This window comes from Onychostoma macrolepis, chromosome 18, assembly GCF_012432095.1.
Source record: "Onychostoma macrolepis isolate SWU-2019 chromosome 18, ASM1243209v1, whole genome shotgun sequence".
Taxonomy (NCBI): domain Eukaryota; kingdom Metazoa; phylum Chordata; class Actinopteri; order Cypriniformes; family Cyprinidae; genus Onychostoma; species Onychostoma macrolepis.
Genome location: NC_081172.1, coordinates 14,096,254 through 14,121,182, shown reverse-complemented (window position 1 = coordinate 14,121,182; position 24,929 = coordinate 14,096,254). Strand labels below are relative to the sequence as shown.

Sequence of the window (24,929 nt, the reverse complement as noted above, 5' to 3'; positions counted from 1 at the left end):
CAAAAGCTTTATATTTAAAATTGGAATGCTGTAGACTTCATAAGAAAGGCATGGGGACAAATCCTTCGTAGCTAAAGACATGCTTTTTACATAATTTCCCATAAAATAACTGACGATTAAAGATAGATAGATAGATAGATAGATAGATAGATAGATAGATAGATAGATACTGTAGATAGATAGATAGATATTTAATAATAACAAACAACATGCATACAGGACCCATGTTTATTTACTTGTGCTTTTGGCAAAAATTATTGTACAGTAGATAATAAAACATTTCTACTATTGTCATCAAGAGAAGATTTTCTTTTCTTGAAATACAGTGCTATTTCTTGTTCAGTTGCATTATTTAATCATGCATCATAACAGTATATGTAGAATTACAATACGTACATAGTTGATTTCAAGCAGTTCGTTGTCAGCCAATGATCCTTTTGCCTATAAAAGAATCTATTACAGGTTAGTTGATCCAGTGGTTCAAAAGCATACATTAAGGCCTACCTTCCCTACTTTCCCTACTTTGTTCCTCCTCCCATCATGCATTTGGTGTTGATGTCAACGTCACCGCTCAGCATTCTTCGGTTCTCACAGTGTCCGTGTCCTCTGCCCTCGTCACAGTCCTGCAGAGGTCTGAGACAATGCACAGCTAGTCTGCCAGAACGTCGTATTCTACCTATAGTTTCAGACAGTTGATCATAGTTTGAGTTGTCAATAGCAACAAAATTCTTGCTTATTATTATTCCTGTATTACAGTAAAACACTTATAGGTGACTTTTATTGTTACAACTATATTGTCTGTTATCTTATTTGTTTTAATTTAGGGTATGTGAAGGGATGATAAGTGTAACAAAGGAACTATTTAGAATGATTATAATGATGAATACGTGTGAAAATAAATAAACAATACTAATAACATGCATGCAAGTCCATATTATTTGCATCACACTTTTTTGTTATACACCAGGTTTTTGACTTGATGTGAAGTGGAAAATGGAAGTTTGCCATTCAGTCTAAGAAGAGATTATTTAAACAAATTAAGCGTTTGCTGTTTAAATTGACACTGTAATCCATCATTGGAGAATCGAACTCTGTGATCTATCATGATTCTGCTGGCTTCTTAGATTGGCCCTTAGGGCAAACAGAAATAGACAGGGAGAGGGTAACCTGCTCCAACTGAATGAATCAATCACACAGAGACTTGCATACACACTTGCATCAAAGTTTTAATAAGAATTTAATTGCCAATTAAATCCCTGTTTTCATGTTTTAGACAAATTGTTGATTTTATTAGTTTATTTATTTTTAATTGTAAAATTTAACCATGATATTAATGTTTTTTAGGTTTCTTTTTTTTTATGCCATTATATATTACAGCATCCCCTCTGAACCTGTGAGCCTTCCATTAATGCCTTAATCTTGATATAGTCAGTTTGTAAACAAAGACCGCATATGCATAGTAGGAAACCAACAAAAGTACAAACTAAATATTTGCTAATGTCACATTGCCATACATACATACAACCCAACTCAACTGCAGAATACAAATAGAAATAATCACTTCAAAATCTTCATTCATAATCATATGCTGCATGTTCTAAACTGACTGCATATGGCAAACAATTAGCATAATCCCTTATCACATACTGTGGGTGAATTATATCAGATTAATGACAGAAGTAGTTTTAAATATATCTTTTTTTGCACCATAAGTGTATTTAGTTGACCCTTTACCTGTATAAGTTCAGTATGACGCTTTACATTCTGTAGTAAGTACACTTTGTGTAACAGGTCATGAGTATCCCTTCAGTCTCGCTGCAGTCTGGTATAATTGCTACGCTTTAAGAAATAAGAAAAGAACATTAAAAGACTTCCCACACTGTTACATTTTGAAGTCTAAGTTAAATGGGTGTAGGCTATACTTTCATAAGATCTCTTTTCATGGACTGTGGCAACAATTGGTCCATATTCTTGTCTTAAAGAGTGAAATACATAGCAAGAACTTCTTGTCCTGTGAAGAAGCAGTAAGTCTTCTGAATTCCCAGGGCAATGGTTTTGTTTTAAGACTGAAGGTAATGCTGAACAAATTACACCATATTTGGGCACAGAGCCAGGCTTCTGTAGAGAATAAAACCATAATCCTATTCAATTTGCCCGTAACCGATATGAGATTTTCTTCAATGAGTTGGAAGAATATGTCAAGGGGAGTTTTTTAGATCCATTTAAATTACAAACAATAAAAACGACAGGTTTGCGTGAGAAAATACTTCAAAAGTTTTCTGTGTTATGTTGGATTAATGTATTGAGAATAATCAGATTTTAAACATGCTGAAGTGTCTGTCTCTCTTTTTAGGAGTACAATTACAAGTACAGGTGGAAATTAGCAATAAACTATAGTGCCAGCAGGCATAATCTGTATTTGCTTAAGTGAAAGTTCAGACAACATCCACATATTAGAAATATAGTTTATGAAAACATTTCATGTCATTTGTCATGTACATTTTAGACTGCCAGCAAGTTGATAGATTAAGTTTTTTCTGTTACTGACTTTGTGAGGCTGGTTAAAACAGCTTTCAGTTGATGTTGCTTATACTTAATTAGTTTATACACTTTAAAAAAAAAAAAAAAAAGATATCATAAATATTTTAAATATCATAAATATTTTTGTTGTTTATACACATATTTAATAGGCTATTAAAATATTATTACAAATTGCAAAGCAAGAAATGTGGATATGCGCACACATAGTATGTTTACAAGTGTAATCAGTCTGAAAATAAATTGATAATGCTTCCTTTACATCTAGTAAAATGAATAAAAACGGCTAATTTGCGAACGCAAATTTATTGCAGTATTGGCCAAGAGAATTGTAATTGCTAATTACCGCGAAATATCAGAAAATGCTTCACGTCACAACAGATGTGCTATATAGACTGCAACCACACCAGCTGACAGGTCTATTACTTGCTCGTTTGGACACGTTTTAAACCACACCGTCTGATCCAGTGGTTTTCAATCCTTCAAATAAGAGAGACAAAAAGTGCTGTGCTGTGCTGTGGCTTCCCAGGACCAATGAAAACCACAGGTCTGATCAACCCAACACAAGCATGCAAATAAAAAGCATTCAGCAGCGATAATAATAATAATAATAATAATAATAATAAAAGTGAAAACTGAATTATAACAGTGTTACGTCTTAGTATGATCACCTTGAAGCCCAAATATGTCAGCCCTTCATTATCATGATGCATCTAATTAGCTACCTATAATAACCTAGAATATGTGAGATGCGTCTGTATATTTTGTTACATTTTTCGCTGATAATTAGATATTTAAAAGAATAAATTATATTTATGTGCTTCTGACGTCTGATTCGCCTTAATCAGTCTCCTCATGTTGATTAGCCTGGTTAACCTCTGCTCCGTACCGGGTCCGTAAGGGTTAATCAGGCCGGGATCTCAGTGACCCGAGGGTCAGATTCCCTCTATCTCTTGCTTGAAGGATACGGTGGAGGCAGCGATAAGATTAGGGTGAACTTTCCTCTTCTAACCCATCAAAGCGCAATAGACACCTGCGCCTAAACCTGCGCTCGTAAAGCTTTTGAAAATTATTGTCATGTCCGTTACTTAATATGAGCAAAATAAATGTACTGAGTGTTCATTAAAAGCTGGGGGGGTGGGGGAATACATTGGAAAAATAGGCCTATATATATATATATATATATATATATATATAGGCCTATAACCTATGTATTGTTTATGTTCGATATTAAATTTGATATATTAGTTCATCAAAGTTTAGCTGTTTCCTTTGAGGTTTAAATTCTAGTTTTATGTGTAGTCGGCTGATGACTGAGATTTGCTGCAGTTTGGATATTTAGCTTCGCTTATTCAATGTCTATCGATTTATTCGCGTATAACTCCTCTTACAGGAGTCACATCTTACACACTCGTGTCCCAGCGTGCGTACTTTACTTTACAAACAATAATAAAGTGATTTACCCCTTTCTTCGCGTCCCAGCCATGGAAAATCGTTAAAGATCCTGCTATTTGTGTGTGATCAGTAAATATTTAGTGTAGTGTCTCGTCCTAATCGATGGCGGTCCCGATGGGGGAGCGCTATTGTGTGTGTGGACGCTTGCTGAGCTCTGTGTGTGAGGACTCTTTCTTGTGCAGTGCGTTTTACAATGATAAATGTACCAGGACAACTTTGCTTGCACTTTACTGATCAACATCAAGTTGCTTGAAAACGGCTTTCGTCCAAAGTTCCTTCAGCACAACCACCGATTACAGGCTAGTTTAACTGCAAAGTGATTCATTTCTACTCGGTTGCTAGAGGCGTTTGCTTTTATTTTGTGATCTTTCAGAGGTGGAACAAATAACCTAGTGAATAAAACTTGGTTTTCAATGAAATATACGTCATGTAATTACCTGCTTGTGTAAGGAGTCACATTCGAGGCCTTTGTTTTTAATATAGCCTATTAATATAGGCTAATCCAATGTGTCTTTACGACTTTGCGTTGGAAATGGGGTAAAAAAAAAACCAAACAAAAAAAAAAAAAAAACAAGGTAGCTATATGAATACAGGCGTTTGTTTATTTATTTATTTATTTGTTTATGTATTTATTGTTTGAATGCCTATATGACATTCCGTTCAGCTTATTTAGGCTATATTTATTTGCTACTACTCAGTCCTGAAACTTGACTCCTTTGTAGCTAAAGGCTATAGTTGGGCAGACCAGAACAGGCAATTAAAGCTCCCTGCGTACACAACCCTTAAAACCTATCAGGCATCGACTGAATTACTTTACTTCAACTATAATTGTCTGCTATACGGCAATTTGACGTCACTGGTGAATGCAGTGGCTTATAGACGTCTGACGACTGCATAGCAGGAGTGTTTTCTGAAGTAGCCTACTGTTAGCTTGATTCTATTCTGTGTAAGCATAAATATCAAACCCTTATTGATGGGATGTTCTCATGTCCACTCTTGTAGATTTATGTTTGTGTCTGTTCATGAACTTAATGACATATTAAAACAGTATTTACATAACGGTAAAGGTTTATTGCTTCAATTATCGAAATTCATTGATCTAATAAAGTCCTCACTTTGGACTTAACCATTGAAAAAGCGACAAAGGCATATCACTGTTACTAGTTTGCACATAAACAGACAGGTGTCTCTCCTGACTTCACCCCCTCCCTCCCCCAATCACACAGCCCACACAAAGCAGCTGCACCGAGGAGGCTTTTTACCTTCTGTGGAAAAGAAAAAGACGCACAGGAGCATCTTCTGTCATTTTTTTTTTCTTTTTTAACAAAACCAAAAACTAAAAATCTCTTTCTTCAAAGTCATCAACACGTCTGTCCTTCAATTAGGATATAGCCTACTAAATATTAACATGTGATTTAAGCGTCGCAGAAAAGTTTGACCGATTTTGCTTGTCGGTTGGTCTTTTTTCTCTCCCTAAAGTTTTAGTAATCATTCAAATAAACAGAGAGCCGTATTTTTGTGTATAAATCCGTCAGTGGAAAAGGAAACGTTGGTTCCACTTCCAAACAGAGGGTTAATTCGCACAGAAAGAGAAGACTAAATATATTTTTCATATAGGAGAGGATGTATCACGGGGAAGACGAATCAACATCATATGCATTTGGTATGTTTGGGCTATAATTGTTGAGAATCAAACCTCACTTAGCATGTACATATTATTTGGAATATGTATGTTAAAGTGAACCTGATTGTTTTTTGTGTTGTGAATTCATTCACAATTTGCATTAAAAATTAACATTGTATCTAGCAAACGCATCCTTGAGCAGAACACTTTGTCCATTCATTATACAATCGTCGCATCATGAGCACTATTTATTTTATTTATTTATTTATTTTTCTTTCTTTTTGGTCTTTGTCAGTATTTTTGCTGATATTTAAGAAGTGATGTTGGTGTATTGCATGCATGTTTCTCTATGCGTCTTTACTAGTCGCATTCTTGCTTTAAAAAAGAAAGAAACAAATAGCCTACGGAACATCCGTGGCTTCGCAAGTTAAAGTGTGAAAATATTAACACTTACCTTGATCTTGGGGTAAAATCCACTTTGCATAGGTACGCTATAATTTACTTCTGCGGCATTGCTGTCGGCTGTCTTGTTCACATACAGGCATTTGAATGGTCAGAGATGAGGTACGGTGCTCACTTTTGATCGTTTCAATAAACTGGCCAAAATAAACCGAAACGCTGCAATACTCCAGTGCGTGAACAACACTGTGGAGAAAATGTGTGGAAGAGACCTACAAGCGCACCTCTGCAACGTCCAAGTCAATTAGAAGGAAATCTCAAAAGCATTAATCAGATTAAAATAGGCGCATGTTAGTTTGGTGTATGTGAGAGGCGAGCGACCGATGTAGTTTCCATTTAAGATGGCTCTTCCACCTTAAAGAGCGATATCAGGCAGAAATAATCCAAACGCTAGGGGGCGCCCATATACTGTTGTTCGTCCAGTCTTCAGCGTTTTTCCTCCGAGGCAGCATATGCTGTGATTTAGCACTGTACGTTTTTAGTGGACCCAACTCCGACAACCTCTGGTGATACAGAAAGTAGACTTCAACAAGCGAGCTTTTGAAAAAAATGTGCTCTGACTTATAACCCGAGGAGCGAAAAGGGAGTCACCTCATTTGACCACCCCGAGGCTCCCAGCGAACATCCATGGCAATTAACATAAGACTTTTGGGCTTCTGTTTTCTCAACGAGCATCATTCATCTTATGTTTACATGATTTTTGAATGTTTTGGGGATTTTTTTTTCTTAGAAAACCCTCTGATCCATTCGAGGAAAGTTGTGGGATATTTTATTAACTTAACTGAATAATATATCTGTAGCGTGCCAAGGCCCTAAAAACACAGGAACCCTAAAATTCTCTTTTGTTATATGAGAACAGGCTGAATGTATCTCTGCATAAAAAAAAGAAAAAAAGAACATACTGTATTGAGGGCCGTTTGGCTTTCGATGTACGTAGGGATAAATGTATTATGATGACAAGTTTAAAAAAAAAAAACTAATAGGCTATTCAGTACTTTATTGCTAGTATTCATGATTACAACGAAATAACATATAGACAACAGCATATGTGGCAATTGGTGCTGATTTCCTAAGTAAGACTGTAAATTGTTGATAACGGTATAAACGTCAGTAATCATCAGATATATTTTTTGGATTTTGAAGATAAAGTCATTCGACTTAAATTTAAGACCTATACGTAATACGCCAATATAATAGGTATTTGTGCTAATTTATGGGATTGGTAGCCTATATAAAATCAGACGTAACGTAAAAAAGCCTATGTAAGATGTTCTGATAAAATTAAACAACTCTAGCCTAATTCGCAAACATATAGCTTGCACACATTCTGACTCTTGTTGATTTTTTATTATTTTTTTTTTTATTAACTTAGTAGGATTTTTTCATTATTGCTGATAAAGTAGAGTTTCGCATAGGCTACATCTCTGACAGTGTAAGTACTCGAACTTACAACAATAGCCTCTCGCGTAAATTGCTTGTTCCCTCGTGAACGGTCTCTGTTTTAAATGTATTTGTCAGTGCATTATTGACTTGATAAATGATATGCAGTTTCATGATTTATAACGAGGCGTTAATGCGGATAAATGGATTAATGAAAGTGACCAAATCATATATACGTTGCGGGCAGTCTATATAAATGTAACAAAAAGGTATGCAATGCATGTAACACACATTAGAAAATCCAAAATCTAAATGACAGAAATATCATTATCACGGAGATATTATTTTTGTGGTCACATAAGAGGGAAGGCAGCCTATTATTTAAAAACCAAAAATTATATATAAATTTGCATAATATTGATTTTTCAAAAGCCCCGGACCTATGTGGCGTGGAAAGCGGCTTTAAAAGATATGGCAGTCGTGGATTTTATTTCAAATAAATAAAAATAATGAACATGTATTGCGATCATTTTTCTATCGAACTGTGTACTACTCTCTTTAGGACCAAGCGGCTCCTCGACCCTTATTCCTGGCTTTGGCAAAGAACCAAGTAGCACAAGTGCCGACTAGCCAATAGGGTTCAGGGGGAGGTCCGTGAGCTCTGACCAGTCAAACACAGTCACTTTCCTTATATGGCAACTCATCTCCATGGTAACGTGTGCTAAGTTGCAGCAGTCGTGTCAAAGTTCACTATATAGAGAGCTCAGTGAGCTGATCAGAGAGAAAGCATTCTGCCAGCCCAGCGCCTACAAATCGCAGTCACTTCCTAACCTCCCCCTTTTTAACATATTTGATCACTTTGATTCTCTGTTCTCTCTCTTATTATTTTTACGCGCATGAAGGAGGTTCTGTAGGTTGTGATCTTTTTGTTTTATTATCAGTCCTGCTTGCCGGAGAGTTGACTTCATATTTGACTCGAGCACAGGCTGCAACTGCGCGCGGCTGCTAGCGCTACCTCATCTGAAGAAAAGGAAGAAGCGGCAATATTTTTTTGCCAGTTGTTGGTTTTCTTCGAGACTTTACGCTGGAACTTCTCGCGTGTCGCAAGTATCTTTGAAAGCTGCGTGTTTCTGCGCGTCCGAACATCGCTACACACGCGAAGTTCTCTGTCCTGCTCTGTTCGTATCTTCTTCCGCCGTGTTTATTTCCCATTTTTTCCTTGATGGGTTTACTGGATGGATGACTGCAAGTGCCCCTGGACTTGGCCTCTAAGAGCAAGGCTGCTATTCGGCTTGTCTTTGCTTCAGTTTTAACCACATGCCAGGTAACGCTATTTCAGTCAAGAAATAGACTACTATTTGTCGTCGGTGCGCAACTTTGAACGGACATTCAGACTCTAACCGACCGTGCCGATCCTGAATTATTTATTTTACCTTCCTAAGTGATAAAGGCACCGTGCTGCGTTATTATTTTTTGAAACAAGGCATTCCGAAACCAAAAACGGGGAACAAAAAGTTTTTTTAACGTTGACTGATAGATATGGCAATGGTAGTGTGGAGAGGCTCCCAGGACGATGTGGCCGAGACCCAGGGCACCCTCTCATCGCAAGCCCAAGGAGGACTATCCCTTCCAACCCCTCAACCAGGCCAACTGGGTCTAACGGCCTCTCAGGTTGCCCCTCCGACCCCTCAGACACCCGTTCAAGGACCCCCGAACAACAACACACAGTCCACCCCGACGAACCAGACGACGCAGAGTCAGTCGGAAAAGCAGCAACCACAGCACATAGAGTGCGTGGTTTGCGGGGACAAATCCAGCGGCAAACACTATGGCCAGTTCACTTGCGAGGGGTGTAAAAGCTTTTTCAAAAGGAGCGTACGAAGGAACCTCACTTACACATGCCGTGCCAACAGGAATTGTCCCATTGACCAGCACCATCGCAATCAGTGTCAGTACTGCCGCCTCAAAAAATGCCTCAAAGTTGGCATGAGACGGGAAGGTATTGGGATTTTTGTTGTTTTACTGCTGTCTTTGTCTTTTGTATTTAGCCTGATTGAACCATGCATGCTACGTCCCCCCTGTATTTTATCCCCGACTCTTCTCTCTCGGTCTGCCCGACCACAGCACGCGAAGGAACCGCCTATAGCGCTCGATTCTTAGCGTTATCACGGCGCCCGTAATGCTCGTATAATGAACACCCTCTCTCGAGCGACTATTTCGCATTTTACATGTTCGCAACGTTAAATAGATCACCACTTTTATTCGGCGACGAAAACAGGGGCGTTTGTGTTTATTTTTAATAATATCACTGCAGATATGCCGTGCGGTTATGGCGAGGGAGTATGGAGAGGCAGCGTCAAAATCACATACACACACACACACATACACACACACACTAGGCTAGGGTCTCCAGATCGACCGCAATCTACATTGCTCCTCTCCGATATAAAAGTAAATAATAATCACTGTTGCGCTTTTGATAGCATTTATTTTAATAAACGATCCGCCAGACACCCAGTTAGCTCGCAGATTCTCAATAGACAGAAGAACTGACTCTGTCGCTAGCTAAATAGGTTAAGGGTTAGCATTCATGTCTTTCTTTGTGCATGTATTCACTGGACTCATGTTGTCTGCTGTGAAACGTAAACACAAATTATTTGACAAGTACACTAAAATTTAAACATTTGCCAATATCTTTTTTTTTTCTTTTTTTTTTTGTTAAGTAAAACAGGATTTTACTATAATTATTTTGTGTGAATGCAGTGCACGGTGCAGAGCATTACTGTGAGCATATCGTGAACCTAGTTTATTTATTTATTTTTTTAATTATTATTTCACTTAACAGTAGAATCGTGAAGGCCACATTGATAGTTTAAAAGTTCTGCACGTGTCAAGTGGCATAATTGATTGTATTAATGCAATTGGTGTAGTTCTCTAAACAAATTGTGTGGTAACAGCACACCAAGTGAAGTAGAAACAAGGTCAAGCTATGTTTTGTTGTTGTAGAATTCAAGCATCAATATCTACAGTTTCTCTTTTTACTGCAGCCGTGCAACGGGGACGGATGCCACCCACACAGCCACACCATGGTCAGTTCGCCTTGACAAATGGGGACCCACTGCACTGCCATTCCTACTTATCCGGATATATCTCTCTACTACTACGAGCGGAGCCCTACCCAACTTCTCGGTATGGCAGTCAATGCATGCAGCCCAACAACATCATGGGCATCGAGAACATTTGTGAACTGGCAGCCAGGATGCTGTTTAGTGCGGTAGAGTGGGCCAGGAATATTCCCTTCTTCCCAGACCTCCAAATTACCGACCAGGTTGCCCTTTTGAGGTTGACCTGGAGTGAGTTGTTTGTGCTCAACGCTGCTCAATGCTCCATGCCGCTCCATGTGGCTCCACTTCTGGCGGCGGCTGGGCTCCATGCCTCCCCCATGTCTGCGGACAGAGTGGTCGCCTTTATGGACCACATTAGGATCTTCCAAGAACAAGTAGAAAAGCTCAAAGCATTGCACGTTGACTCTGCTGAATACAGCTGTTTAAAGGCCATCGTTTTGTTCACTTCAGGTAAGTTTTCATTTTCTAAACATCTAGTTTATATTTCAGTGTGTTTGTACAGTAAAGAAACGTGGATTGTTTTAATAAAATCTAGAAAACGGTACGTGTGCTAGTTTTAGCATATTTATCTGTAAACGTTATTAAAACACACACCTAGTAAAAGCCACGTAAGTGTAAATATTTTGCAGAGCTCTCTAATAATAATTTCAATGAATAAGTAAAACTAGGAAAAATATTTCTTCTGTCTAATATTTTTTAAAGTCTTCGACGTATCGTCAGTATAATACTGCAATTATATTTAACGCTTAGGAATTTATTTTAACACTTATGCTCCTTTAATAATTAAATGGTGATGCAATTAATAGTTTGTGAAAGCCAGCAATACATAAAAATGTATTTATACGCATTCAAAATAATGGAAAAATAAGCTTCCCTATAGCGCTTATTAGCTACGTAGTCTAGTTTTTTTTTTTTGTAATAATGTAAATACACATAATGTGAGTAAATGAGCACTGTCGACTCACAAAGCCTAAACTGTAGCTTTATTCATATTTTATTGTAGTTTCACAATACATAAACATAATGAGATCTTGAAGGGCAATCAATTATTTGTATTTATTTGCAATGACAGATATTAAGGATGTCATGCTCGAAGGGAGGGGGTGAGGCTGTGTAGGAAAGGGAAGAAAGGCCTAATGCTCCGTTTACACATATCACAGCCCAGCTTTACACTGGAGCCGATAGTTTAAATTGATGGATATATTCACGTTGCGATAAACACTAGTGGCTAGTTTTGTTTAATTGTTCTTTATTGTGGCGGACGACAAGACATTTTTGTGCGTTGTTAAAAGCTCACAGTTCTTCCTTGTTTTGTTAGGATGATCTAGGGATCCAAGACACATGCTGGACTCGTTCCAGAACTGGGTCATGACCCTGACTTCCTTTCTTTATTTGTGTATCACATAGCTAAAGCGAAAAAGTTTTACAGATTTAAAACTTAACGGCGAATATATTCTCTCGAAAATTTATGACTGGAGAAGCTTTAGTAGCCTACCAGTTGCACAATAAAAATTGCCCCAGAATGCAAATATACTGAGTTCCTTCCTTTACAGATAATGCTTCCTATACAACAATAACATATAAATGAATCAAAACTTAAAAGAAGACATATTAATGGAACGGTTGTTAACATTACACCTTTAAAAGTTCATGTCATGTAGGGCAGCAATTTGCAATCACCTTATTGATTTAAAGTCTTATACCACCTCTTGTGAATATTTTGCTCTCGATCTTTTAAAAAACGGCTTTCAATATGGTTTCAAAGTTTAGGATTAAAGGGTGTGTTGGTTCTATAAATGTTTTAAAAATAATAATAACAACACCGATACAGTATAGTACGCTTACACTTTAACTTTTTATTTCTTAACATTTTTTATTTAATATATTGTCCTCCTGTTTATCTTTTTGCCATAATAGTATGACCCACATGCTACAAAATTGTCATTTTTTGGGGGGAGAACTTTTGTTGGGTCACGATTCAAAAGGTTTAGCACAACTCATACGCTGGAATGTTTATTCAGTTAGCTCTCTTTTATAAAAATAGGCTACGTACCAGCAGAACTGCAGCGTATAAGCGATTTGTGTATCTCGTATGAATTTGAACGTAAAAGCTAAAGTTAACTCGTGTAGGCGGGTGAAAGCGATGTTTTGTGCATTGCGTTAGTTAGGCTACATGCTATGGGATATTGGGATGTACAGTGTGTATATACTGACGTAATAGCAATGTTCAGTGAAATAGTATGTGTTATTCTGTAGTGTGCCTTGTCGTTTTGTAAATGGATGGTCCAGGTGTAGAGTTGATGTAATAAACATTTGATTATCTCTCCATTCCTTATAGATGCTTGTGGCCTGTCAGATGTGGCCCATGTGGAAAGTTTGCAAGAGAAGTCCCAGTGCGCTCTGGAGGAGTACGTTCGGAGCCAGTATCCCAACCAGCCAACTCGATTTGGGAAGTTATTACTGCGCTTGCCCTCTCTCCGTACAGTCTCGTCTTCGGTCATAGAGCAATTATTTTTCGTCCGATTGGTAGGTAAAACCCCAATTGAAACCCTCATCAGGGATATGTTGCTGTCGGGGAGCAGTTTTAACTGGCCTTACATGTCGATTCAGTAGGCAGAAGGAATGATCAAAGGGGCTGTGACTACAATAGTTAGCGCTTCTTTTGTAGAAGGAAACGGCTGTTACACGAGTTTACTTTCACGAAGAAAGACTTTCATACAATGACTGTGAATTTTAAAATTGAGACATTCAGTGAAGCCTCGAAATCCAGAGATTGCTCCCAGTGTCATTCTGAACAGTTTGTTCTAATGTTTTTGTTTGTTTGTTGTTTTTTGTAATAAATGCAAAAATGAAGAAATAAATAAATAACCCACTAAAATTAATACAAAAGGAAAAAAGGAGTAAAATAATTCAAGGATTTTCATAATCGTTTCTGGGACAGCAAAACTATTATAAAGTGCATTTAAGCGACAATTTGGAAAGATTAAGAAGAGAAGAAAAAAGTTCTTTTTTTCCAAATTGCTTTGTTGTCCTGTGTCCATGTATCTATAGCTGTTTTTGTAATTTTTGTTCCTCCTTTCTGGTTCCAAACCGGCCTATGTGATTCTGTAGTATATGCAGTTGTTGTTTTTTTTATTTTATTTTATTTTTATTTTTTTTATTATTTTTTTTTATTAACCATGACTTCTTCTAGAACAGTTCAGTAATGTAAAGACGTTCTTCGAGAATTCGAGAATTAAAACTAAATCCACAGCAATATAGGCTATGCTTAATGCTGCAAGCGCACTTACTCCATTGATGTCCCTTAATGAACAAGAGTAGGGATTATTTTCATGATCAACTCAAACTTACATAACGTTCCAATGTCTTACACTATTATTCTAACTTGATATAGACACCACAAATCATTATCCTCCAAAATGGATGCAGGAGCAATACTCCACTCAGCAAAAACTATCAGTTAGTTATATGCGCCATAAAAGTATTTGCAAAAACTCATCTTATTTGGTTGAGAGTTACGACCTGCCTCCATTTTTTTTTAAATATTTGGGTTAGGGAATGGTCGTCAGGTTATAATGCAAATATTAGAACAACGTGTTTGATTTTACAGTTAAGGAGACCCCCACTTAATATTTTCAGATGTATTACCGGAACCCACCTTAAGTTGCGCCCATGCGAATTCTCGCTCAAGTGTTTTGCCACAGCAAACTGTATTTTGAACGTGGGGGAAATGATGGGTCATCATTCTTTTAATGATAAAGCAGCAGTATTAATAAGACGTCCCTATAAATGTCCCTCAACACTTAAAGCATTAAAGTGCCTGTACAGCGCAAATGTGTTATTAACGGTTACTGAAGTCTATACACCATGGGGAACACGCTTAGAATTTACAAAGTCTTATAATTGTTCATTTCACTTGAGGGAAAAAAAAACACAAGTAGAGGCAGTATTCTTGTAAATATAGGTCAATTCATTTCAAAGACTTTTTCTTTATACAACGTATATGTGATTAAGAATAAAACTGTGGTTGCCAATTTTTTCGGTAATACAAATGTCTTCAAATGAGTGACAGACTTAGCTAGTAGCACTGAAAGTTCTGTTTGTAATGTACATACATATTAAGACAAATGTTTTTTTTTTTCTTCCTTTCTTTTTCATGTATTTAGACTGTGAATGCATGGCCACAGGTCGCTAACCTATTTTACCTTTGATATATATATATAAATGTAAATGTTTTTGACTGTATAGATATAATCTGTGCATTCAGTACACTAGCCCTTGTATTTAAAAAGACAAAAAAAAAATGGAAAAAATGTTCGACGATAGGTTGACACTTAACAGGGTGAGCTGGTTTGGAAAGGGGTGGCTATTTTGACTTGGTGTTCTGCTCCTTTTCGGTCTGTAACAGATGCCTTGTGTGTGTGTGTGTGAAAGCTTGCAATTTCGTCCTTGTTTTGAGGCTTTTCTTCAACACACAAGACACCATGTTGTGATTGGATAAAAAGGGATCATATTGTGTAGTTGATTGAACAGTTATTTTGGGCTGTTCTCTGCCACATATGGACCAGTGAATGATACATGATTGTAATTATGAACAGTTTAAACTGACCCACGTTTTTATATAAATATATAAAATATATTACTGCAGGGTATTGATAACGTATAGATACTTTTTTATTATTATTGATTATTATTAATTGCAAGTGATATACGTGAGTGTGTGTGGAAGTTTATAGTTGAAAACAATTCTTGTTTGTTTGTGTTAGCTTATTGTAAACAAGCATTCTGCTGTAAATTTGTTCTTGGTATTAAATTATAATTTATGAATTTGAAATCAAAAGGCTTTCAATGTTGTGTTATTCATTAGCAGACAAATCTGCCCTTCTATCGAACAGTGAACTCATGCTCTGTCTCAAACTGCTGAAGGTTGGGTTTACGTATGTGTATGAGAGAGAGAGATGAGTGAGTGAGTGAGTGTGTGTGAGTGTGTGTGTGTGTGTGAGAGAGAGAGAGAGAGAGAGTCTGTTGGGGGTGCGAGGGTGACGCCGAGGTTTGGCATGGGAAATTGTCCAGGTTACGTCTAAATTTGGCTATGTAAATACACGTGCAAAGTGCTGCAGCTTAAATTGAGAAAGTACTTTTGATTCGCCCTCTAACAATTTACTTTTTACACATTAATATCAATCCGTTTTTGATAAAACAATGAAGAAACATCAAGTATCATGTCATTGCTACTTACCAGGTATAGATTGTGTGTATATGCGCAGAGGTTCTTGCTCATTGCCTTGTTGGGTATCACTTTCCATTTAAATACATAAAATCTTCTCAGAGCAGGTACTGACACGTCGGAACTGAAGTCGCATGAAATGCAACATTGGACGTTCAATACATGTCAAATGAAATGCCATCTTGTTGTAAACGTGACAAATGACAAAATGCAGGCCCACTGTTTGTTCTACCTCGATAGCAGTATTTTATATGTCACATTTGGGGCTATCTGTTAGAGGACACCAAGCGTGTGAAGCTATCCTGTAAACTGCGCCTTCAACTTGGTGTCCTATTAGTTGAGTCAATATGGCGTCTTGCAATTCAACGCAAGCTACGGCTCCCCGGAGCAAAGCGGTGTCTTGTAATAGAAACCACATTGCTAGGAGAAAAGGCCCCCTCAATCGACACCAAAAGCCCCCAAAAAAAAAAAAATTGCTTCAGACAGAAACCGTGTTAAAGTTTTTGTCAGGAGTCCAAGAGTCCTAAAATGCAAAGATATGCTTGATATTTTCATTGTCAATGTAATTAAAACTTACTTTCCTTTTTTACGTAGGGTTATGTAGCCCAATTTAACAAGACCTCTGCTAGCTCGTTAGTTTCTCCCTAAAATACAGTAAATTTCCAGATTTCGTTTTACAAATTCTACTACTTGGGTATAGCTTTGAGGAAAAAATGGTAACATCCTGACCCCAAATATAGCTTTGTTACACTTTATTGTTATGATATTTGATCAGGCACACTGAGATAAAGTATAGTCTAACTTATGATGGCTGAGGGAAAATGGGACGAACAATTATGGTAATCAGACCACTACCACCATTGCTAGTTTTTGTTCAACTGCATAGCCTACTACTACTACTACTACTAATAATAATAATAAACAGTACAGTGCATATTAAATTATATAGAGCTAAATAACCTTTATATTAAATGAATGTATGTATTTCATTTATTTATTTACTAAAGATTCAGGGTCCTCCTCGAAACTGATCGGGAAGGCAAGAGTTATAGCGTAATTCTGGTAAGTTTGTTTGTTTCGGGGCTATCGGTAAAGGCCCGTTTAGGTGATCGGAAATGATTGATGGATGTTTGTTATTGTTTAAAACGTCGTCCAGGATGTGTGTTTGATGGGAGCGCTAATGCATGTTGCAGAGGAAGGCTTGTAATTATGACACAGTGATGAGACCTATTAACTACTCGAGATACTATTAGTAGTTGCTTAATGATTACATTGGCATTGCATGCTTTAAAAAAAATAATTCCAGTATGTAAGTCTTTGCAACAAATTCCATCGTACACAACCGTCACAGATCTTAAGTTGTATGGTACCATATTTTGTCAAAGATGATTTGTCAGTTCCTTTGCTTTATATGCACGTTTTGCTTTGATAGGCTTACCAGAGCAGGTTAGTAGTAATTTGGATCATGTCTTCACAGACTTGATTTTAGTTGACAGAGCGTGTGTTGAGGCTGAACTCTATAATTTGCACTTCTGTTCTTTTATTAGCGTCGGACAACGAACTAATGAGGTCTCCCTCAGTACAATGTCACTTTTATTTATTTCTTCGTGGAAAAAGTACTGTGGGATATGGCTGGCCAGCCGAGCCAACAACAAATGATTTCTAACTGCTTCTCCGTTGATTAACTATATATCTATAGCAGACATTTTAAACTCGAGTAAAGCACATCGATATTCTTGCAGGTGCAGGGGCTTTGTTTCATAAAGGCGTTATTATGTGATGCTGTGGGTTCGGCAAAACTGCCTCAAAAATCGTTACCTACTGTGTAAATGTAAGGTGTTGGCGATCGCGAAGGGTTGAATAGCTCGGTTACCGCCATCCAGCATCGTCTTCACTAAATTGCTGATGTTCCTAAAATAATTAAATATAGGCCCAATTTTAAAAAGTTAGCACATAATTATCTGGCCTAACTGTGGTACTGTAGGAAAAAATAAAATAAAATACTGTTTGTTTTGGAGGTTTTCAACTTCATTTTAATACCAGGTTAATGATGACCTGGCCTAACCCTTACTATGTCTTCAAGCTAAGTGAATGTGGTTTTGTCGATCGGTTATACATCTGTTAGAGTCCTTAGCAAAAGTCATCATAGCTTTGAGATAGGCTATCATATGCTCGCTTGTGTTGTTCGTATGATGAGCTCGACGAAGGAAGAGCCAGCAATTGGTTTCCATAGCGACCTCCAAAGAGCAGCGATAATAAGCAAAGCATAGACCCCCACTCCCTTAGAAAAAAAAAAAAAAAAAAGACAATTTAACGTCTGTGTTGTTCCTTCACGTCACTTGAGTATCAACATATTTCTGTTTCATTATATTTATTGCCCCTCGTAAGATTTGCTGAATATAGAGGGGACCTGTCCATAACTCCAGCCCTCAGATTTATATCAGTTTATATGAGAAAAACTCTCGTCACGACCTTAGTGTTTTGGCTTTTCAAATAATGAGGTACTTTGGAGAACTTTTGTCTGACGTCATCTATATATTTGCTGCAAATTGAGTGGAATGGAGCAATTAAACAACAATTTAATGTGGCCTAGTCTAGCACATAAGCGATTTTCTTTCCTTTTTACAAGTGTTTTAAGTAAATGCTTGTATCTTCGATAATCTTCATATTAATAGTCATTTTATATTTTTACAAAACCGCCAAATGCAAGATTGGGTCAGTAGGCTATGCCTATTTAATTTTTTTATATAGATATAATTCTAAAATGGAGCCATAAAAAACACTCGTATTGGTTACCCAAAACATAATATGATTCATTGCGATGTATGTGCATTTTCGCCTGTCCGTCTGTCTTTGTTATTTTGAATAAAGTGCTTTAAAATAGACTTGCTGCTCTCGGCTCGGTGGGTTCCTCTCTCTAAATGTTAGAAAATTGTGCCATCTACCCGCTATTCACAGAACTGTCACTTCCAGGACCTCCCGAGACCTTGAGCCAACTTTAACACAAAGGGAGAGACTGAGGGGGTTGGTGAGATGCTTCGAAGTGTAGTCTGTTCAGTCTGGGCTAAAACAAGCATTAAATCAATAACATTAAATACTTTAAGCTTGATATATTATTTTAGTATAACTTGCAACGTACCAAGGTAAGGGGAGGGATTACATCACTGCATGACTATATACAAACCATTGGACATCCCATCCCCCCATTTTATTTTTTTAAAACCTTTTTCCCAAAACATTTTGGGTTGCTCCATTCATACAAAATAAGGTGTCAAATCCTTGAGGGTGAAGAATGTTCGGCTATTTTTATCATTACTTAGATCACACAATAATCTATGAACTAACGCAGAAGATGTTAAAAGTAGCTATAAAACGGACTAACACGCGATCTTTGTTAGTGTAATAATTGTTAATTATGCTGTTTATAAAAATATTTCCGTTTTGTCGCAGTCTTTCTGCAATGAAACATCACAAAGTCTATGGCGAAGTTTTTCTCTTCCACCGATTTGTTGGGAGCAAAGGAGCAGGTCACATACTGATCTTTAGCACAGTTTCAAATGGACGGGTTAATTCTTGTTTCATTCATTAGCATTCCCAGTGCACGGGTTCTTCTCAGACATCTGTCTATAACTACCACACGTCTTTACAATGACGTCCATTCACTGTTTCTTAAGAAAATCACACATCCTGAGCGTTCTACATTTTGGGTTCCTTCTTGCGCTAAACATTCTGTAGGTTTTTAGATGGTCCGCGTGAATCAACCTCTTTTCGTCCCTGTTTAAGCTACTTCAAGTGAAATAGGCCTACCGCCGAAAGGGGGAACATAGGTTACCAATAAAGAAAAAAAGTGACAGTTGCACCAATGCACATAGTAAGGGGCACGTTGCTTACAATTTACTGTTTTTTTGTTTTGTTTGTTTGTTTGTTTTTTTCTCCCACAGCATAGGCTTAATATTTTTAAATGTTGCAGCGTCTTATAGTGTCATTTGCCAATAGGCTACTCGGCAACTTTACTAACATCTTGAACCGAATGACTTTCATTTTGAGTCCGTAAGATTGATCTTTTTTTCTAAAGCGCCCATATATAGCATCGCTTCAAGTCGATAACATCCTGTTTAATTTCCGACTGAGAAATGCCTGAATTTAAAGACTTAAAACATTAGCGACGCAAAGTCAACAAAATGTGATAGGCTACCTGTGTAAAGCGGCCTTCTACCGACTGCACACGCTGTGTGTGTCTGACGCTAGAGTTAAACGCTGGTCTGAGTCAGTGAACTCACTTTACTGCGCGTGAGAGAGGAACCAATAGGAGGAGAGAGAGAGAGATCTGAAGCTCAAAAATAAAGACAGTCATAGTACCATCTAAACTAATATGCAGAACTTGGATTTTGACTTGAAAAAGTGGGACTATTGGATCCAAATCTGTTTCTTATCGTGGTTCGAAAATAATTGATAATAGGCTAATCAGTTTCAAAAGGAAATTACTTTTTATAGAGAGAATTTTTGAACGCTAGGACTGCATTTCGCATGTTTATATTTAGAACCACATGCAAATCACATTTGATGATTAATGCACGTTTTTGTGGAGAGCGTTCGAGGATCACAGTGGGGTTTTTTTAGGATGTAGGGTCAGTTTAAAATAATGTTATACCATTTTTCATTGTTCATTTGCTATAGTTAAAAGTCAACTTAGTGGTAACATCAAGGGTGTAAATGTTTCAGAGTGGTCAGAACCATACTGAGGACAAATGTGTACTTTTTTTAAAAATCCTACTTCTTCTATTGCTGCTACTATATTATTATTATTATTATTATTATTATTGGTGGTGGTGGTGTTAACTGATGTCGTCATGGAGAATTTATTATTATTATTTTTTCATTATAGATAGGCCTACTATTTTTCAGTGTGTTTGTCATCTTTATTTTGTAATATTTAGATGTTAAGCGTCTCAGTATTATTAATCCCCTGAGCATATAACAAGTGTAAATTCTTGTAGCCTGTAATAGGCTATGTAAAGGTGTTTGCCTCTATTGAACAGACTCCGGTTTAAGAAACGAATACAGGATTCCTCCAGTTTCAGACAGCTATGAAAGGTGCTCTTAAAAAAAAAAAAAAAAAAAATCGAGATGAAAAGCGTTTGTGATCAAACAAAGAAACATGGAATCATCACAGAATAAACCGTGCTAGTTCATTATAATATGAAGTTACCTATGATTTAATGAACGAATGATTAATTAAATATTATTGCTATTTTTATTGCTTCTTTTAGGGAATCATTAATTGTGTTATTTAAACACGTGTAACACATAAACGGGCTAAGACACCTCTCACATGCACCTGCTTTATTAGGTTAGAGCACGGTAACTCAACCGTCCAAATCTATTTCTAAGATAACAGTGTTTCAACGAGACGCAAATATCAAATCCTCTCAACACAGCAGTGTAAAAAGACACCGAGCGACGAAGGCCTTGGATATCTTTGTCCTCGACCGCTGACTGCTATTCTTTCTTCTCCATCTCTCCGTAAAGAGCCATGCCTCTCTTTGAGAAGTAGCTACACTTTGAAAATCAAATGTACAGAAAAGTTGGTTATTATCACAACTTCTTTTCAAACACAACTTATGCTGCAAACACGTGTTTTGCTAAGATCTTAATATTGACGTTTATTACTCAGGTTGTGAAATCTCCTTTGAATAGCTATTAGTTAGTGGATCGGACAAATGTACATTCAGATTTGAACAATAAATCAATCAATAAATACATCAAAAATAAAATGAAATAAACACGTTGGTGTGAATTACTTAGTTTCTAAATATATAGGATAGTGCATGTAGGCTAATCATTAAAACATCATTTTCAAACAGGAGAAACGGGAGATTTTCCTCCATACTATCTCGAATTTTGTGCGGCTGCATCAGTTTGAGATGTACACCTAAACATCTGAGCAGTGAGTGCACAGTGATAGCCTACTTAGAAAGACACAGACCCCGACACCCGCGCCATCGCTTTCATGATAGCGGGCGATGTCAGTTCTGGAGACACATGCTCCCTGTTTCTTTTTTCAAGATCATTAGCGGCCCCCTCCAGCTACAATCCTTGCATGGATTGAACAATAAGACACGGGTGCATTAAATTCTCAAGCACTGCTGCCAGTCATGCTGAGAGAGGTAAGCATGTTGTCGACTTCAGTATGGAGATGCTTAAAGAAAGAAAATACAGCTCAATAGTGCAGGGAAAATAAAATAAAGGGAAAACATAGAGATTTATTTGTACATAAGAAGAAAAAGCACTAATATAGCCTACTAATATTTATTAATTTAGAGAGCAAAACAGGAATTTTAAAAATGTAGGTTTGAACTGGGTTTCATTTTGCTGTGTGCATCAAAAACACAAGCAACAGACATCTCCCGCTTAATCAGACATGTTTTTTTTCACTGAGGCTGCTGTTTTACATTTGAAAGCAAGATGGCGCTATTTTGTTCATCTGTCAAAAGAGAGGTTCCTTTACTACCCGCTGGTTTTGTCACACATGTCGAAGTTATCAGACATTGTCTTTCTCATTGGTTAATGTTGATATATTACACAGTTATTAAAATGTATCAAATATTAAGATTTTATTTTATTTTTTTCAAGATTCTATTTATCCTTTTTTTTCTGTTTGTCCATACTTATTACCTTTGAGTTTGAAAACCAACCGTGTACCACAAATACATTTTTTTTTTTTTTAAATCTGTAAATTTGTTACAGATATTTTGTAATTTGTTATCTGTAATTTATTATCAACCCATTTATTTAACGTATTAAAAATGTAGGCTACTTTAAAAATGTGATACTGTAAACATAGTAATGGCTTGTACATACATCGTCTTACTACCTTCCTTTCCAATTCATGTACATTTATTTATTTATTTATATATTTATTGCAAATTCTATTTATATTTTTGTTTTGCTGCTGACTTTGTTATTTTGTCCATTCTTCTGCAGTTTCACATGTGCTTGTACATTCGGATAACTTGATGTTTAATGTTGCATTTCTCCTTAACTTTTTTGTTTTTCAAACATAAGTTTTGTAAGATAATTCACATGAATTGTGGGATTTAGGAGAAGGAATGCATGCTGTTTATTATAGTGATATAATAAATAGTATCGTCTGACAATTGGATGACTCGTATTTTATTGGGAATCTGGTAAAACGTTTTGTATGGTAAAAAGAAATCTCACACTCTATCTAGAAAATTAAAAACAACAACAACAATTTATGAATAAAGAACTGTAACATTTTGATGCACATGTTGAAAACTTTATAAATGTACTGTTTACACCTAGTAATAATACCCTGTTAAAATAAATGTTTATTATTGTTATTATTATTATAAAGTTTCAAAAATTGTATGAAGATTTAACACTCAAAATTAGTAGGCCTATGTTTTCTTTTCCTGTATCGTTTCCTTTGACTACAGCATACAATAATTCAGTCATTTAAATCTCAATTAAAGTATAAATGAATTTCAGTATATATTTACTGAAACTAACTAAACGTAATTATGTCATATCGTCAGGTGTCCACGCGGACAGTTTTAGGAACAAATGTACACAATTTAAAAAGAAAGCAGATTTCTAAATATGATTGACCTTCACGATCGACCCACTGAACAATTTTTTTTCTCTTAGCTGTGTTCTATTGTCCACTTCACGTTCACTGACAACTGCAAGTCTTACAAAATTATATGTAAAAAAAAAAAAAAAAAACCCGGATAATTTTATTTGGATTATAAAATTTAAATAAAACTGATTAGACATTTTTTTTTTTAATTAACAATTGATAAATATTGTAATTTATGTTTCTGAAATTGATCGATTATTATTATGAATAATAATAATAGTAATAGTAATAATAATAATGAATTAGTGTAACTTTGACATTTCTACAATCTGCCATTCTTTTCCGCGTTGTATGTGCAAAATTATTACCGGGTGTTACTTCATAAATTAATTGTTTCAGAAAGTAATGAGCAACATAATAATAAAAATAATAATGTTTATTATTATTATTATTATTATTATTATTATTATTATTATTATTATTATTATACAATCAATGAAACATGCTTTAATCAGACAAGCAATATCATACTGCCATTTCAAACAATAACACAATAATAGTCACATTAGTTGAAACATAGGATCTGGGTCTGTTTTTAGAATTTTACAGAGAATGTGGAGTCTTCGTTCTCGTTCCATTATGTCTTGGCCAGTTCTCTGAACTTTATCGCTAAATGTAAACAAGTTGTCAGTTTGGAAATAATCTTCTTTACTTTTTTATTAGAATGAAAATTCAATCTCCCAAACTTAGATTAGGCAGATGAGATTTTTTTTTTTCCTTGTCACTGGTTGGGCCAGACTTCGGAGGACAATAATGTGGCAATTGTGGATGCTATGTGACCCATAAAATTTGAGGGTGGCTATTCTGGCTTTGGTATATAATTATGCAAAACACTTTGTATAAAGACTTGCCATCCGATCTAATGATAGGGCCTACAGTCTCATTTCAAAAGAGGGAGGGTCCCACAACATATTCACCCTTAAAAACAGGGAGGGAAACCTGCATTCTGATAATTCAAGGTATACTACAAACTAACAGCAATAATCAAGTCATTGTGTACTTCGTTTATATGAATGTATAAATGCATTTGTTTCAGTAATGGAAACAATAGAAGACAACAACAACAACAAAAAAACAATATACATGCTTTTAAATTATGTAACAAAACACTAAACACAGCAAAAATATGATATATTTTCATACGAAAAACAAGAGGTAGTATTTGTCTAATAGTATTTCGCAGTTAAATTAATAGCTATTTGTTCAACAGCATAACTGGAAAAAAACAAACAAACAAAAAACGAAACAATAGTCTTTTTTTTTTTTTTTATTAATTTAGTGTATTATTATACTAATTATTATTAGGCTATATTATAGGCCTATATTTATCCCCCATGGACCTCAAGTTCTTCTTTCAGCACTTCGGAGACAATTTAAACGATTTGGGTCGGCTTTCCTGCAAAATACAATCCTAACATCACCTTTACTTGCTTTAAAGTTTATCTTAAAATAATCTGG

The 24,929-nt window shown here is 36.2% G+C and overlaps 1 protein-coding gene and 1 long non-coding RNA gene across 4 annotated transcripts; one reads left to right on the top strand and one right to left on the bottom strand.

The window, feature by feature from the left end:
• Positions 1-205: 205 nt before the first annotated feature.
• Positions 206-6,603, bottom strand: LOC131523906 (uncharacterized). The gene is made up of 3 exons (XR_009266876.1): positions 6,072-6,603; positions 1,735-1,839; positions 206-676 (listed from the first exon to the last, which is right to left on the bottom strand). It is a non-coding gene; the product is annotated as an uncharacterized LOC131523906 (long non-coding RNA).
• Positions 6,604-8,216: 1,613 nt separating this feature from the next.
• Positions 8,217-22,965, top strand: nr2f2 (nuclear receptor subfamily 2, group F, member 2). Of its 3 annotated transcripts, none has more exons than XM_058751334.1 (3): positions 8,217-9,455; positions 10,486-11,031; positions 12,920-22,965. In XM_058751334.1, the coding sequence occupies exons 1-3, from the start codon at positions 8,996-8,998 to the stop codon at positions 13,192-13,194; spliced, it is 1,281 nt and encodes a 426-aa protein (XP_058607317.1). In that variant the 5' UTR covers positions 8,217-8,995; the 3' UTR covers positions 13,195-22,965. The 3 variants fall into 3 exon arrangements, with proteins under 3 accessions (XP_058607317.1, XP_058607319.1, XP_058607318.1); XM_058751336.1 differs by having other exon boundaries at positions 8,219-8,780; positions 10,504-11,031; XM_058751335.1 differs by having other exon boundaries at positions 8,220-9,455; positions 10,504-11,031.
• Positions 22,966-24,929: the final 1,964 nt, after the last annotated feature.

Excerpts from the sequence above, each read along its gene's own strand:
- nr2f2 (XM_058751334.1), top strand. The coding sequence starts at position 8,996 with ATGGCAATGGTAGTGTGGAGAGGCTCCCAGGACGATGTGGCCGAGACC. Across the intron at positions 9,456-10,485 it reads AGTTGGCATGAGACGGGAAG|TTTCTCTTTTTACTGCAGCC; the intron begins GTATTGGGATTT and ends CAATATCTACAG. Across the intron at positions 11,032-12,919 it reads CATCGTTTTGTTCACTTCAG|ATGCTTGTGGCCTGTCAGAT; the intron begins GTAAGTTTTCAT and ends CATTCCTTATAG.